Consider the following 16,853-nt stretch of genomic DNA (forward strand, 5'->3'; position numbering starts at 1 on the left):
CTCTTGGTCCTGTCAACATCTTGTGTCTTTTTGTTGTTGTTGTTTTGTTTTTGTTTTTTTTCTGGGTTTTTCAGGTGTGTCATTAAATTGCTTGTATGATACATCTCAAATTTCTATATGAAGGCACTGAGTTCTATGTACTTTCCTCTTAGAAATGCTTTCATTGTATACCACAAGTGTGGGCATGTTCTGCCTTCATTTTCATTGAATGCTATGAAGTCTTTAATTATTTTTTTTTATTTCTTCCCTCACATACCTGTCATTGAATAGAGTTGTTTGGGTTCCATCTGTGTGTGTAGGCATTGTGCTTTCTGTCATTGTTGAAGTCCAGCTTTAGAACATGGTGGTATAATTGGATACAAAGGATTATTTCAATCATCTTATGTCTGTTTATACTTGCTTTGTGTCTGACTAAATGTTCAGTTTTGGAGAGGGTTCCGTGATGTGCAGAGAAGAAGGTATATTTGTGCCTGGGAGAAAAGTTCTGTAGACGTCAATTAGGTATTTTACTCATGACCTCGGTAAGCTTCATTATTTCACTATTTAGCTTCTTTCCCAATGATCTGTCACTTGGTGAGAGTGAGGTGTTGAAGTCTCTCACTATTACTGTGCTGAGACTGATGTATGATTTAAGCTTTAATAATGTTTCTTTTACAAATGCAGGTGCCCTTGTGTTTGGGGCATAGGTGTGATATTGTTGTCCTCATGATGGAATTTTCTTTGATGCAGATTAAATATCTTTCACCATTTCTTTGGTGGAAGATTATTTAATTAGATATTAGGATGGTACTTCCACTTTCTCTATGGGTCCATTTGATTGGAAAACCTTCTTCCAACACTTTACTCCTAGGTGGTGTCTGTCTTTATGGCTGAAGTGTGTTTATTGTATGCAGCAGAATGTTGGATCTTGTTTCTGTAACTATTCTGCTAGCCTTTGTCTTTTTGAGTTTATTGATGTTGATAGTCATTAGTCACCAATGAATTTTAGTTCCTTTTATTTAGAAGTTGGTGCAGATAATGTGTTTGTGTGCTTTTTTCCTTTTGATTATTTTGTTCTTGAGTTATCTATATCCTGTGTTTCATGGGTGTAGTTCTCATTGGGTTGTGGTTTTCCTTCTATAAGTTTCCATAGGTCCAGAATGGTGCATTAACATTGTTCAAATTTAGCTTTGTTATGGAATATCTTGTTTCCTCCATCTCTGTTGATTGTAAATTTTGTTGGGTACAGAAATCTGGGTTGGCATATGTGGTCTCTTATTGTCTGAATGACATCCTCTGAGGCTCTCCTTGCTTTCATAGTCTTTGTTGGAAAGTCTTGTGTGATTCTGATAGGTCTGCCTTCATATGTTACTTGATCATTTTTCCTTACTGTTTTTAATATTTTTTCTTTGTTGTGTAGATTTATTGTTTTGATTATTATGTGGCAAGAGGATTTTTCTTTTCTGGTTTAGTCTATTTGGTGTACTGTAATCCTTTTGTATGTTTAAAATTATCTCTTTCTTAAGGTTGGAAAAAAATTTTGTTTTATGGTTTTATTAAAGATATATTCTGCATCTTGGAGCCTGGAATCATGTAATCTATTCCTTATTATGCTTACATTTCATCATTTCATGGAGTCATTGAACTTTTCCTTTTAATGTTTTCTTTGAGATTTGAATCAGTTTCTTCAATTGTATCTTCAATGCCTGAGATTCTCTCCTCCATCTCTTATATTCTGTTGGTGATGCTTATCTCTGCGGTCCTTGATCTCTTCTCTTAAGTATGACATCTCTTGGTTTTTCTCTGTGTTTTCTTTGTTGATTTTCTAATTCTGTATTCTAGACTTGAACAATTTTAATCATTTCCTTCACCTTTTGATTGTGGTTTCTAGTCTAAGATGGTCTCTCTTTGTTTGCTTTGTATTTCCCTGTATTTTTTGAGAGGTTTGTTCTTTTCCTCTTAATATGCTTCTAATAACTGCATACACATTGATTTAAAGTCTTTTTTTCTGTTTTTCAGCTGCATTAGAATATCCATTGTTTGAGGTGTGTGTTTCTGGTGGAGCCATGATGTCCTGGTTTTTGTTGACTCTGTTTTTAGGCTGGCCTTTAGCCATCTGGTTTTCTGTAGCCTTAGCTGTTTGTTCTTGAAACCCACACCAAAGACTGGATCCACCTGTCTTTGGAATGTAGTGTTCAGGAAGAAGTCAAATGTGCAGTAACTCAAGAATGGATGCTGACAATTAAGATGCCAGTGTCTTGAAAGGCAGGGCAGAGGGCAGTGTGTGGGCAAACAAATATGCTGAGGCTGGTGAACCAAAAGTCAGAGGTCATGGATATACTAGAACCCTGAATTTTGGGGTGCTGGTGTTGGTCATAAGCCTTTTGGGTGTAAGTGACTTAAAAGGCTCCATGCCCAAGTGGCATCTGTAGTATTCCTCAGAAGAAAGTTGGACTGCAACTTACAGGGCTGCCCAAAACTTTACTCCCAGTACTCAGATTTCTCTGAGCTCTGCCATCTTGTATAAAGGAACCATAAGATTCTATTATTCACCTGGTGTCCACAGGGTGACCAACAGAACTGTGGCTTGGTAGCTGGGATGCTGTCCTAGGAATCATGATGCTGCCCTCAGGGTAATGGGAGGGATCTGGAGTCTGGCTGCGACAGCTGAGAGGCCATGAATCTGGGGATCCAAACTCACTGGAATATGTGGAAGGGCAGGTGGCCCACAGTTTGCTACTCCTGGACCAGTGAGATGTTCAGTGGGGACCTGGATCACATAGATTCCAATTCTGAATGTCTTTTTCAGAACAGGAAGCATCAAACTTGATGCAGTAGACATAGCCACCTATTCACTCACTAGTCTCAGAGTCTCTGATCCTCTGCTCTTCAGATATGGTGAACACTGTTCTCCACAATCTTGGATTCTCCTTTTTTTGATCTTTCATCCTTCCTTTCTCTTTTGTGACTTTTTGAATTTCCTCATAAGGCAGTTTAGGTCTATCTAGATTGTTGTATTATTGTTGAATTCATGTTTGAATCATGGTTGCTAAGGCAAATCTAAAACTTATCCATCTCTTGTACATTGTTGTACTTTTTATATTAATTAAAGTTTATTCATTTTGTATCCCAGCTGTAGCCCCCTCCATAATTCTCTCCCAATCCCACCCACCCTTCCTCATATCCTCCCATACCCCTCTCCAAGTCCACTGATAGGAGAGGACCTCCCCCTTCATCTAAACATAACGTATCCAGTCTCATCAGGACTGGATGCACTGTTTTCCTTGGTGGCCTGATAAGGCTACTCCCACATCAGGGGGGAGGTGATCAAACAGACAGTCCCTATTTCCCTTAAAATGTAGCCAGTCCTGATGACACCTGATAGGCTAGAGTCAGATAATAGGGGAAGAGGAACTCCCTATCAGAGGAGTTAGAGAGTGGCATGGGTGGACATAAGGGTGGGAGGGTGAGATTGACAAGCAATGAGCAAGGAGGCTACTGTTGAGATACAAAGTAAATGAGCTGTAATTTAAAAAAATATGCCTAATTAAAAAAAAAGACTCAGAAATATTTTTTCTGTAGAGAGAAATTGAATCATAGTGCAGAAAATACCCAGTAATGCAATACAGAGAAAAAAAGAATCCAAAAGTTAGAGACAAAAGAACAATGATTTTTTAACAATCTTCTCAGTTTTGCTTGAATTGCATCAAGCAGCTGTGCTGGCTTAATGACTCTCACCAATTTCACTAAAAATGGCTGTGACAATCCCCTTTCTGATTTAATATTTTAAAGATTTATGGTACTATTGTATGACATGTAGGTCATTTTTTAGTCTTCAGAAAATGACTGGAAGAACAAGAGTGAAAATTAGAACAATTCCCAGTATTATCCTAGAATTAATAATGAAAGACAAAGAGTCCTATACTGGGTCAAAGGATGTCAAAGACTGTAAAAATTTATTTGAAACTTCCACAGCTGAGATAGGTAATGGTTGGTCTGAGCTTAAAGCTGGAGTTTGTTGATGCAAGTATTGGATATTTAACTGCCAAATCAGAATTATTCCATAGGCCATGGAGATGGGATCTATCTAACTTATAGACATAGTACTACAGAAAAATTACATAGAAGAGGGGTAACAAATATCCACTGAAAATGTGAGTAACAAGAAAAATGAGAAAAACTCATGATGATAGAAAGGAAGTGTATTTTTATACACTGATGTCATTAAAATACAATGTATACATACCTAGAAACTCAAAGTAATTTTAAAAAGCATTTGAAGGATTACTTGACAGTTTTACTTTATTTCAAAGTGAGTAAGATATATTTCACTGCCCTTAAGAAACAGTGATAAACTGTTGAACAGAAAGCTTATTGTTAATTAAACAAGATGAACAGTGGAATTGGGAATAATAAAGAGTTCATGTTCTTGGCAGTGTCAGGATGCAGATTATGCTGGGATACACACATCATTGGAAAGCATTATCATGAATTAAATGTGCAATGACCAAACGACTGTAAAAGCAGAAATGTTGAATCACTTTGTCCACACAGATGAGCACAAGTGCATCCCTTGCCTAAGTCAAGCATACCCAAACCCTGAGAGAAACCAGTGCCTGCCCAAGGCAGTGACCTTCCTGTCCTTTGAAGATCCTCTGGGTATGGCTCTGGCTTGCACAGCTCTGTGATTATGTGTCAGCACAACCGCAGTTTTGGGGATCTTTCTCAAACACTGAGGATCAGCCATTGTTAAGGCCAATAACCAGACTCTCAGCTACATCCTGTTTATCTCCATCCTCCTCTGCTTCCTCTGTTCCTTTCTCTTCATTGGCCACCCAAACACAATCTCCTGCATACTACAACAAATAACCTTTGCAGTTGTGTTCACCTTGGCTATTTCCACTGTTTTGGCAAAAACTATAACTGTAATTCTGGCCTTTAGTCATGAAACCAGGGAGAACAATGAGAAGGTTGTTTGTCTCAGGCATCTATAATGCTGTCATCCCCATCTGTGTCCTGATTCAACTTATTCTCTGTGGAGTCTGGCTGGGAACCTCACCTCCCTATATTGACACAGATGAACACTCTGAACATGCTCATATCATCATTTTATGCAGCAAGGGCTCAGTTACAGTTTTCTACTGTGTGCTGGCTTACTTAGGTACCCTGGCCTTACGGAGCTTCACTGTGGCTTTCCTGGTGAGGAATCTGCCTGACACATTCAATGAGGCCAAGTTTCTGACATTCAGCATGCTGATGTTCTGCAGTGTCTGGGTCACCTTCATCCCTGTCTACCAGAGCACCAAGGGCAAAGCCATGGTGGCTGTGGAAGTCTTCTCCATTCTGGCCTCCAGTGCAGGGATGCTGGGGTGCATCTTTTTTCCAAAGTGCTACATTATTCTCTTAAGGCCTGATAAAAACTCTTTGAGATGTTTGAAAAACAAAAAAATACCATACAAAAACTGATAATTTTGATGTATTGGTTTATCTAATAAAACCTATTAGTATACTAAAAATAAATTACTTACCTACTTTTCAGAAATTTTTCTGAAATGTATATTTAAACAAAAATAAGAGCCCCTCACTTTGTCTCACAATCACAGACATTTTATTTCAGAAGAGAAGCTGCTGCTAAAATTTTAGTATATTATTCATGTTACTTATGAATTCAATTCATAGACAATATAAATATTCCAAATGTAATTACATGACAGTAACTGAGATAAGTAGTACAAGAACTAAATACTTCTTCTCTTTGTTATTTTGGGGGGTATAACAAGGCATTGGGTGGTATTTGAGAGTCTCTTTATAACAGGCAAAAAAAGTCGATCTCTGCAAAGGGGACGGACTTTTAAAAAGGTTGAGTCATTCCAGATATCAGTATAGAGAATTGTGTAAAAGATATAAATAAATCTACTGAATGAAACTGTTCTCTTTTCCTTTACATATGTAAAAATGACTAGATATCTCACTTAGAAATACTTGCTAAGTCATGTTCATTATTATTCTATCCACAATAGGTAAGAAATGGAAACCCATAAATATATTTAACACGATAAATCGATAAGAAAAATATCACACATAAATATATGTAAGAGAAAAATTATAATTAAGGTAACCCATATTCAGAAGACAAATATCTCCCATTCTATACTCTGGGGCATCTAGCTCCAAATATTCAGATGTGAATATTCACCACGGAATAACTGTAGAAACAAGAAAACATACAATGGCAGGGTATAATTGATCTGACTTGGATAATGTGGGGGAGGGACTCTAAATATGAAGATGGATAAATATATAAAAGAAGAAAGTCAGTGCGATAATAGTAAATATTTGCGAGAGTTTTAAGCAACCATTCTCTGAATTATCTACATAAATCCCTACAATACATGTAAGTCCATTCATGAATATAAACACCATAACCTAAATATTTTTAATAATGCACACAGATAAGTAAAGTTCTCAGATAAGTAAAGTTTCATCAGTTTATGACTGATGAAAGAAGCTTTTCTTTACAGCAACAATCATAACTGAAAAGCACAACCAATCATAAGGCAGAATCCTGGAGAACACTCACACATATCTACAAAACAATTCCCAGATCTAAGCCTCAGAGATCATGCAGCACAGCTGATGAAAAAAGTTTATAAAAAGAAAATCAGAGTAGGTTCTGGTACTGTGTCTCCTAATAATACCAGAAGCCACAGCCATAAGACTTACCAATATAACAAATAAAGAAAAAAAAAACAACACTTACCAATATACCTGCATAAACATGGACTGAAAGTTGAAAAATATAAGACATGTGAATGTGCTCCAGAAAGAAACCACTGGCCTCAATCATATGCAAAAATCTACAGGGAACTGATAAAGGCTGAGAGTGGGATAAATATTCTTCCCAGGAAAGAGCGTACAATCAGTTATCCAAAACCAAACAATCAGCCCTGAAAACATCCATGGAAGCCACATTATTAAACTGAGCAACTAATGTTAAGAGTATAATACCAATTAACCAAAAAAAAAACATGAATTTAAGAGAGAAACAGGAGAGGTATATGGGAAAGTTTGGAGGGAAGAAAAGAGAAGGCACAAAATTATATAATTATATTATAGCCTGAAAAACGAACTAAATATTACCTCTTTAGCTCATGATTTTAAAATGAATTGCTATTGAGTAGTATAAAAATTTTGCAGGTAAAGAGATGGAACTAGAAAAAAAATCATGTTATATGAGATAATGTGAACACAGACAGACAAACTTCACATATTCTCTCCTCTAAGGTTCCTAGCTTTAATCTGAGTATGTATGTACTCAGATGTGAGACCATATCTGGCAGTAATTGAAATAACAAGGAATGACAAAAAGAGCATTTCCCAGATGAGAATGGAGTTGTTGTGGGAGCAGCAAAAAGTAGAAGATTTTAAGTGATTTGAAAGAGGAAAGGGGGAAAACATGAGGGGGTTATAATAATCAGGAGGTGAGAATGAGAGAAATACAAAAGGGAGGAAGGTAAAAATAACAGTAAGGATGCCTGAAAAAGTAACACGGAATCATACTAGTAACTATCTACCTAAGATATGTATAATCCATATAAGTGGTATAAAACGAAAATTTAGTTTAAATGAAACGTTGTCCCTGTGATGACAATGGTCCTTCCATCTAACAAGAACTCCAACACCAGGCATGAGAAGTCAACTTTTGAGTTTTAGGTAAGGGATTTCTAAGAGAATCCTCAAAAATTATATGCTATTACCTATCTGATGTGAAAACTACAGTCCATTTCTAGCCCAAAAAGATGCTTTCTGTTCGGTCTGAAATACCTGAAAATAACAGGATACAGAATGATTCCAGAACTAGGAAATCGAAGAGGTGCCCTGCTACCTCTTGAACTTTGAATTCCCACCGACTGTCAGGTTCTTGGAATATTATAACCTTAAAGTTTTCCTCATGTGCCTGCTTTTTCAACATTACATACGACATTGAAAACATGGCATGTATGCTTGTGGGTCCTCGCGTTCCACTTAACATTCTCCACAGTCCTGGTCCAATCGCCCCTGTCTTAGTAGCCTTCCAGGTTCTGAATCTATCTTCTGCATTTCAGCCCCACATCTAGCCACTCATGTTGTATTATAGGTGTCTCTTAGAGAAAAATTATCTGTTTTATCTTGTACGACTGTGAACATCCTTATGACAGAGCAATGAACTACTGATGAAATGTCCCAGACATGGAGGTGAACGGTGGACCTGCAGAATTCCTAGAGCAGAGCACTCCCTAGCCAGGGAACTACAAACAATCCCAGAGTGCATTTTGCCGGCTGCAAGCCTCTGTGAGAACTACAAACATGGCAGGCCTCGGGGCAAGGCCTTCTGGGATTGTTTGTAGTCACATATGCAGGTCTCATCCTGTCTTCTGGTTTAGAGTCGCAGACGCGGAAATACAATTTCCAGAATGTTGTGCGCACTGCTTACGCCCTTCCACGCCACCCTCTGTATCCTTGCTTTGTCAGGACCCAGAAGTATTCCCCGAACCCTTTCCCTTCGCCACAGCTCACACAGCATTTTCCCTGGTTCCCGGGGTTCTGTAAATGTCCCTGCCCTTCGCTCCTCACCATCTTCAGTATCACAAGGCTTTTGGTGCCAGTTCGTGATGTCATCGCCACGCCCCCAGTATCGGAAGTAAACGTGATGGGCTGCTAGAAGCTGCTTGTGTGCAGTGAAAATATGCAGTTATAATTCTCCTGATTAGAAACAGTCTAGCCGGTCCCTGGTCCTTGGAGAAGAAATCCTGGGGTACCTACCCACTTTTATTAGTCATTTCGACTCTCCCAGTCAAAGCAGAGCTGTTCTAAGAAAGAAGAAACGCGCTCACACAGAAATTTGTTTTTTTAATTTTTTTTTTTTTTTTTTTTTTTTTAAAGCTGGAGGCTGGAGAGTTGTCTCAGAGGTTAACAGCACTGCTGGCTGCTCTTCCAAAGGTCCTGAGTTCAGTTCCCAGCAACCCCATTGTGGCTCACGATTATCTATAATAAGATCTGCTGCCCTCTTCTGGTGCACGGGCAGAATGCTGTAGAAGGGAGGGAGGGAGGGAGAGAGGGTGGGAGGGAGGGAGGGATGGACGGACGGACGGACGGATCTAAAAAAAGAAAAAGAAAAAGGTGGACTTTGTGGCTCACGCCTGCCATCCAAACTTCCAGGGTTCAGTGACACAGAATCCGTATCTCTTCCCAAGGTGCCGGGTTCCATCCCCAGTGACCACACGGTGGCGCTCGACCCATCTCTCAAGGGATCCTTGCCCTCTGGTGGCATACACGTGTCACTTACTAACTAGCTTTATAGAGGTGATGTGCTTAATTTAATACTATGTATTTATTTCAATTTAATAAAAACACACAAAGGAGTGTCTTGAGAGCCAGCCTCCTCCCAGAGTCCTGTGGGGTCAGGACGCGGGAGGAGTCTGTGCTAGATCAAAGCAGGGCCTGGGGCCACCCAACCTGAGTCCATCCTCTCATGCTCTCCTCAACCTGATAGTAAGATTCTGTTGCTGAGGACAACACCTCCGCAAGTCATTAGACACAGAGAATCCCAGCTGGTGCCTACCTAGATCCTTCACCCCCTATGGACTACTGTTCATGATACTGGAACATACGCTGCATTCCATTGGAAGAGAAAAGTACACACCAACCCAGCCATACCCCCTTCACTCTCCAATGGTAACCTGTCTAAATTTTGCTGGTGGGCTTGTAGCACAAACGTCATGGAAGTGACCAACTAATATCTGCTTGGGTTTCAGGAGGCCCACTCCATGAGAAGAAACCTTGATCCAACACTGCTTGGATGGCCAGGAGCCTGAGTCTTCACAGGCCAGGGATCTACAGAGAAATCTAAATGCTACAGTTGTGCTTTGGAGCACAGCCATACAGATTGGTGCTTTGCTCTGCCGTAATCAGAAACTGACCCACAAGCTAGCTTTTCTATCATTTTACCCTGTTGGGGCTACCTCACCAGGCCACAAGGGAAGAGGATGCGCTCAGTCCAGATGTGACCATGATATGCTGGTGTGGGTGGGTGGGTATGGGGAAGAGTGATCTCATTCTCTGAGGAGCCAGGTGAGTGGTGACAGGGGAAACAGGGAGGGTAGGCCTGGGAGAAGAAGAGAAAGGGGTCTATGACAGGGATGTAAAATGAATAAATAAAAATAAAAAATAAGGGACCTGTAGAGATTGCACAGAGCTTAAGAGCACCAGCTGTTCTTCCAAAGGTTTTGGGTTCGATTCCCAGCACCCACATGGCAGCTCATAATCATCTATAGTGAGACCTGGCTACCTCCTCTGGCATGCAGACAGAATACTGTACAAATAATAAACAAATCTTCCATAATAAAAAGAACTATACCCTATACCATGAATCATAAAGTTTCCCTCCCTCCAAAAAGAACACTCACTACCTCTTTAAATAATAATATTAATAATAAATTAAAAACTTAGTTTTCTCCAAGGGGGTTTCATTGGAGCAACAAACCAGACTAACATGTAGGTCCCATGAGCAACAGCAGATGGCAACAGAAAAACTCAGGGGTATACTTGAGGGGTGTCAATGCTGTATTTATGTATATACATATATAAATGTATATACATATATACATACTGTTCCTTTGTGTACATTATGGCTTCTGGTTTCATGCTTTTATGGTATTTCCATGTGAATGAACATCTGTATCTCTATCCACATATATCCCTCATATTTTTTCTTCGATCTTTTTATTAATAATAGACACATTAATCATTTTAACGATTTCTGGAAAACTGGAGCCTAACAATTTCCTCTTTATGAAATACGAAAGTGTGTGTCTGTGAGATAAAGCCACTTCCCCAAACAAGTAATCTGCTCCACATTTTAGGGTCCTCTGGTCATCGTTTGGCACAGCTTTGTGGGTCTCTGTTATCTCTGCTGTGGGTTCCTGTAATTTTGGGGATTACTAAGCCTTGCCTCATTGATGAGGGCAATACCAGAATTCTAAGCCATCTCTTGATCATCTGCTGTTGCTGCTGCTTCCTCTGCAGTGATGTGGTAACATTGGTATGTCCAGAGCCTAATAACGATTTCTGTTGGGCTATCTTTACCCCTTATTGGCCATTCCTTGACAGCCTCTTTGGTGGACCTTGTGTACTAGGACTGATGAATACCTGTACAGTTGTGATAACTGTAACACAGCTTCTACCAGGCCCAGTGTTAAGAATTTCACCTGATGGCACTGGAGGACCATAACTGAGTTTTCTATGCTCTGCCATAACCCACTTTTCTAAGGTCTAACTGAAGAGCACTTATGGCTGTTCTGAAAGTATAAGTCTTTCATGGGACTGCCTCTGTTGTGCCCAGTTTGTGAGACCACAAAAGACCACCAGGAGTCGAGCCATTGCAGAACACATGAAGATCTTTTTATTACAAGCTATAGCTTGAGCCCACATCCTCACTGACTCAGTATTTGAGAGTAGAGTACCTTATGCTCAGGGTAGGCAGACTTGACTCCTTTCTTTTAGTGAGTGCCAACTCTCCTGTCAAAACAGGGCTGGTCTCAGGAAGGCAGACACATATGCAGAGATTATAAATCATTTTTAAAGAGTATAACAAAAAGCCAGGTGTGGCATCACACACCTGTGACCATCAGTGGAGCAAGCAGAGGCAGGTATCAGTTCCAAGGCATCTGAGTTTGCAAAGCGAGTCCAGGAAATGCAAGCTCACACAGAGAAACTCTGTCTCCAAAAACAAGGGCTTGCACCCCTTGCCAGCTCTTCACACTCACATGTCTGGACATGCCCTAAGTTACATAGTATGACTTCAACCGGGCTATGAGAATGTCCTACCAAGTATGGTGGTAAAGACCTTTAATCCCAGCACTGGGGAGGCAGAGGCAGGAGGATCTCTGTGAGTTTGAGGTCAGCCTGGTCTACAGAGCAAGTCCAAGACAGCCAGGGTTACACAGAGAAACATGTCTAAAAAATCCAAAATAATAATAACAATAATAATAATAAACCAAACATCAGAGCTACACCTGCTGGCACTTTGCTGGGTTCCTTTCACAAGGAAGGCACACAGTAGAGTTTATAGAAAAATGGTAGATGGAAGAAAGATTTAAATCTTTATTTTATTTCAATTTTTAAATCTCCCTTACAAAAATTCTTAATGGGTTGAAAACAAAAAAAGTCAAAAATGGCAGGAGAAACTAGAGAAGACCCATGAGGCAAGGACTAGCTGGAGACACAGGTTTCTATTTTTATTTTGTATAGAGAACATGTAAGAACCTTCTACTGAAGATGAATTGTGTGAAACACTTGAGGAAATATTCTGCACGTCAAGGTCATATCATCACAGTGCTTCTCAGTTGCACATTGCTTCAAAATGTGCTTTCCTAGTTGTGATTGCATATTTACTTTTTAAAAGACACATATGTTGTGTGTGTGTGTGTGTGTGTGTCCATAGATGATAGAAGAGGATAGTGGATCCCTTAAAGTTGGAATTATAGTTGATTAGGGATTGCCTGACATCGATACATTTTAATATCTTATTAAATGTGTAAGATGCATTAAACATACCAAGTTTGGAATTCTTAAAAGGTGATAATTCCCACAAACAGATAAATGTACCATCTGCTTCAATGTTCTCGCTTTAGCAGCCCAAGCCTAGAACCCCAGCATTCAGAAGGCTGAGACAGGAGGATCACAAGGTCAAGGCTGGCCTTCCCACCTCTCCATGAATAGGTGCAATTTACTCATCCATTCAGTTAGATCAGCTAAGGCAGCATATAGCCTCCTAGTAGTCATAAGAAACATCATCCTGAAAACACAATGATAAATTTAATTCACCACATGTTGACATAAGCCATTTAGATGAACTTGACAGTATTCATTCAAACTTATGTGTGACCATAGAAAAGAATTATTACATTCGTTAATCATGTTTTCATTTTCTTCCTTGAAAAACAATGCCTCCTTCTACAGATGTTCATAACACATTCATTTCTGTTTTTGAAAATTTGAGCAACATGAAGTAAGGAAAAGTGGGGCCAGTGCTAGAGAGGTAGCTCAGATGCTAAGAGCATTGGCTGCTCTTGTAAAGGTCCTGAGTTCAATTCCCCGCAATCACATAGTGGCTCACAACCACCTATAGTGAGCTCTCATGCCCTCGAATGGCTTGCAGTGGTACATGCAGGCAGAATACTGTATAATAAATAAATAAATAAACAAAAAATCAGAAGGAAGGAAAGAAGGAAGGGAGTGAGGGAGGAAGGAAGGAAGGAAGGAAAGAAGGAAGGAAAGAAGGAAGGAAGGAAGGAAGGAAGGAAGGAAGGAAGGAAGGGCCATGAACAAATTAATACCATAAATTCCTTCTTAAAAATGTTCTTGGATGAGACTGGAGAGGTGGCTCAGAGGTTAAGAGTACTACTCACTATTCTTCCATGAGTTCAATTCCCAGCAACCACATGGTAGTTCACAACCATCTATACTGAGATCTAGTGTGCAGGTAGAATGTTGAATAAATAATAAATAAATCTTTAAAAATTATTGGAAATGTGATCCTCCTGCCTCTGCCTCCTGAGGGCTTACCCTGCAGGTGTGTTCCCCACACCTAGCCTTACCAGGCCACAGAGGAATACACTGCAGCCACTCCTGATGAGTCCATATAGACTGGGATCAGAGGGAAGGGGAGGAGGACCTCCCTTATCAGTGGATTTGGGGAGGGGTACTGGTAGGGGAGAGGGAGTGATGGTGGGATTGGGAGGGGAGATGGGAGGGAGCTACAGGGAGGATACAAAGTGAATAAACTCTAATTAATTAAAATAAAAATAAATTTAAAATTTCAAAAAAGATGTAGCTTTGAAAAAGAAATGCTAATTAACAGACATAAAGAAGAAGAGACAAGTAAACAGATCAACTGTGCTTAGCCTACCTCAGAGAAATTGTATGAATAGTTCCTGAGTATAAAAAGAATGGGCAAGCTGGGTGTATTTTATCATGCCTTTAATTCCAACAACCCTCAGGAGGCAGAGGCAGGTATATCTCATAGAGCTGGACAGTAGTCTGGTCTATGCAATGAATTACAGAATAGTCAGGGGCACATAATATTCTGCAGGAATTAATCAAACAAACAAGAGATAGGAAGAACTGACAGATCTTTGCTTAAGTTTCTTCAAACTATTCATTCCCTCTAGTTATGTACACATCTTCTAGAAACCTGAAGTGCCTCACTTTCAATTGTAACATTGATATGATCTTCCTAAAATGAAATCTATATTTAAACAGTTACAAATAACAGATGAAAGCATCAGCAATGTAAATGTTGGTAAGAAATAGGCAACATAGGGTGTGAGAGTTGGCTCAGCAGTGAAGAGGTTTCGCTGGTCTTGCAAATAACTAGTCCTGATTGCCAGTACTTACATAAATATGGGAATCAGGAACCATCCGGAATTGGAGTGAGTGGCAACAGAGCCCACACAGAATCCTGGGAATCAAACACCACAGACAAGACTAAAAGGGGCAGATCTAACTTTATTATCCATTGTAACAGCATATAAATGACTGAAAGCCCAATCAGAACCTCCCATGCTATCCTCAAGAACCAGGAACAATCAATGCAGTTGGTTCAACTATAAGGAAAAGTGGGAGTTGCGTGGAGAGGCAAGGTCATGTTAGGAGACAGATTGGGAAAGAATCTTCACCAACCCTTTATCTGACAGAGGGCTAATATCCAGTATAAATAAAGAACTAAAGAAGCTGAAAAGTAACAAACCAAGTAATCCAATTAAAAAATGGGGAACATAGCTAAACAGACAACTCTCTATAGAGGAATATCGAATGGCAGAGAAACACAGAAATGCTCAACGTCATTAGCCTTTAGGGAAATGCAAATCAAAACAACCCTGAGATTTCACCTTACACCCAGCAGAATGGCCAAGATCAAAAACTCAAGTGACAACACCTGCTGGAGAGGTTGTGGAGAAAGGGGAACCCTCCTCCACTGCTGGTAGGAATGTAAACTTGTACAACTCTGGAAATCAATCTGGCGCTTTCTCAGACAACTAGGAATAGCGCTTCCTCAAGATCCAGCCATACCACTCCTAGTCACATATCCAAAAGAGGCTCAAGTATACAATAAGAACATTTGCTCAACTATGTTTGTAGCAGCTTTATTTGTAATAGCCAGAAGCTGGAAACATCCCAGATACCCCTCAACTGAAGAATAGATGCAGAAATTGTGGTACATCGACACAATGGAGTATTACTGTGCAATGAAAAATAAGGACATCATGAAATTTGAAGGTAAATGGTGGGACTTGGAAAGGATCATCCTGAGTGATCTTTCCCAGAAGTAGAAAGACACACATCATATATATTCACTCATATAGATATATAACATAGAATAAACCTACTAAAATCTGTACATCTAAAGAAACTAACTAAGAGAGAGGACCCTGAGTAAAATGCTCAATCCCCATCCTGAAAGGCAAAGAGGATGGATATTAGAAGAAGAAAACAGGAAACAACCTAGGAACCTGCCACAGAGGGCCTCTGAAAGGCTCTGCCCTGCAGACTATCAAAGCAGATGCTGAGACTTATGGCCAACTGTTGGGCAGAGTGCATGGAATCTTGTGTAAGAGGTGGGACACAGTAAGACCTGGAGAGGACAGGAACCCCACAAGGAGAGCAACAGAACTAGAAAATTTGAACACAGGGGTCTCCCCAGAGACTCATACTCCAACCAAATACCAGGTATGGAGATAACCTATAACCCCTGTACAGATGTAGCTCATGGCAGTTTAGTGTCCAAGTGGGTTCCATAGTAATGGAAAGAGGGACTGCCTCTGACATAATCTGATTGGCCTGCTCTTTGAACACCTCCCCCTGAGGGGGAAGCAGCCTTACCAGGCCACAGAAGATGACAATGCAGCCACTCCTGATGTGATCTGATAGACTAAGATCAGAAGGAAGGAGTGGAGAACCTCCCTTATGAGTGGACTTGGGGTGGAGCATGGGTTAAGGAGGAGGGAGGGTGGGACTGGGAGGAGAGTAGGGAGGGACTTATGGGGGATACAAAGTGAATAAAGTATTATTAATAAAATTAAATTAAATTAAAAAATCAGAGTTGGCATGAACACTCACTTTCTTTGTTTTTACCCATTCTGATGGAATAAAATTCCTATGAGATCTTTAGGAAGATGCGCTGCTATTCAGATGAATCAATTCCTGATTATATAATTCCTGATTTGATTCAAACAAATTTAGAAGTTAACTTGCTTAGAACTTCCAAAACAATTTTACATTTTTTGGCTGCAATAAATACTTTTGTGGTTCTCCATAAGCCTCACTAAGAGAAGGGCTTGAGATAGATGGTGGCTTCAGATAATCTCGGTCTAGGAATAGCTCCATTCACTCTTGTATACAGTTAAAATATAGGCAAGTTTACTCTTCCAAAAATGCAAATTATAATGGGGCAACCAAGAAATGACTAAATTAAATACAAACCTTGACGTCAATATATATAAATTGTTTCACTGTAATTCCTTATGCCTTGTCAGCATATGGCATAAAATACTGTCAGTCTAAATTCACTTTGTATGTTGGAATGAAAGACAGATAAAATTTTGGTCCTGAACTCACTACAAACTAAGAGATAGCTGGAGAATGTGTAGCCAGGTCAGTCCTAATTGGGCAGACATATATCTTCTTGTAATCTCTTGGACCCTGTTAACCTTTAACTCCTGTCAACCTTTGTCATTCTGAACTTGCCATGAAATTCTATAATGGATACACAAATAGAAAATATTTAGTTTTAATGAAAATACGTGTAACCTGTTAATTTTTTAATTCCTCTTTAT

At 39.7% G+C, this 16,853-nt stretch overlaps 1 protein-coding gene across 1 annotated transcript in view; it reads right to left on the reverse strand.

Moving 5' to 3' along the window:
* The window catches only part of LOC132650957 (zinc finger protein 431-like), a gene marked incomplete at its 3' end in the record, with an annotated part of 255,891 nt that overhangs the window by 181,741 nt on the left and 57,297 nt on the right, over positions 1–16,853 (reverse strand). The window contains exon 6 of the mRNA XM_060376276.1: positions 656–668. Within this exon, the coding sequence (XP_060232259.1) occupies positions 656–668 (13 nt within the window). The remainder of the gene's footprint in view (positions 1–655; positions 669–16,853) is intronic.

Source organism: Meriones unguiculatus (genome assembly GCF_030254825.1).
Source record: "Meriones unguiculatus strain TT.TT164.6M chromosome 13 unlocalized genomic scaffold, Bangor_MerUng_6.1 Chr13_unordered_Scaffold_37, whole genome shotgun sequence".
In the NCBI taxonomy this organism is placed as follows: Eukaryota; Metazoa; Chordata; class Mammalia; order Rodentia; family Muridae; genus Meriones; species Meriones unguiculatus.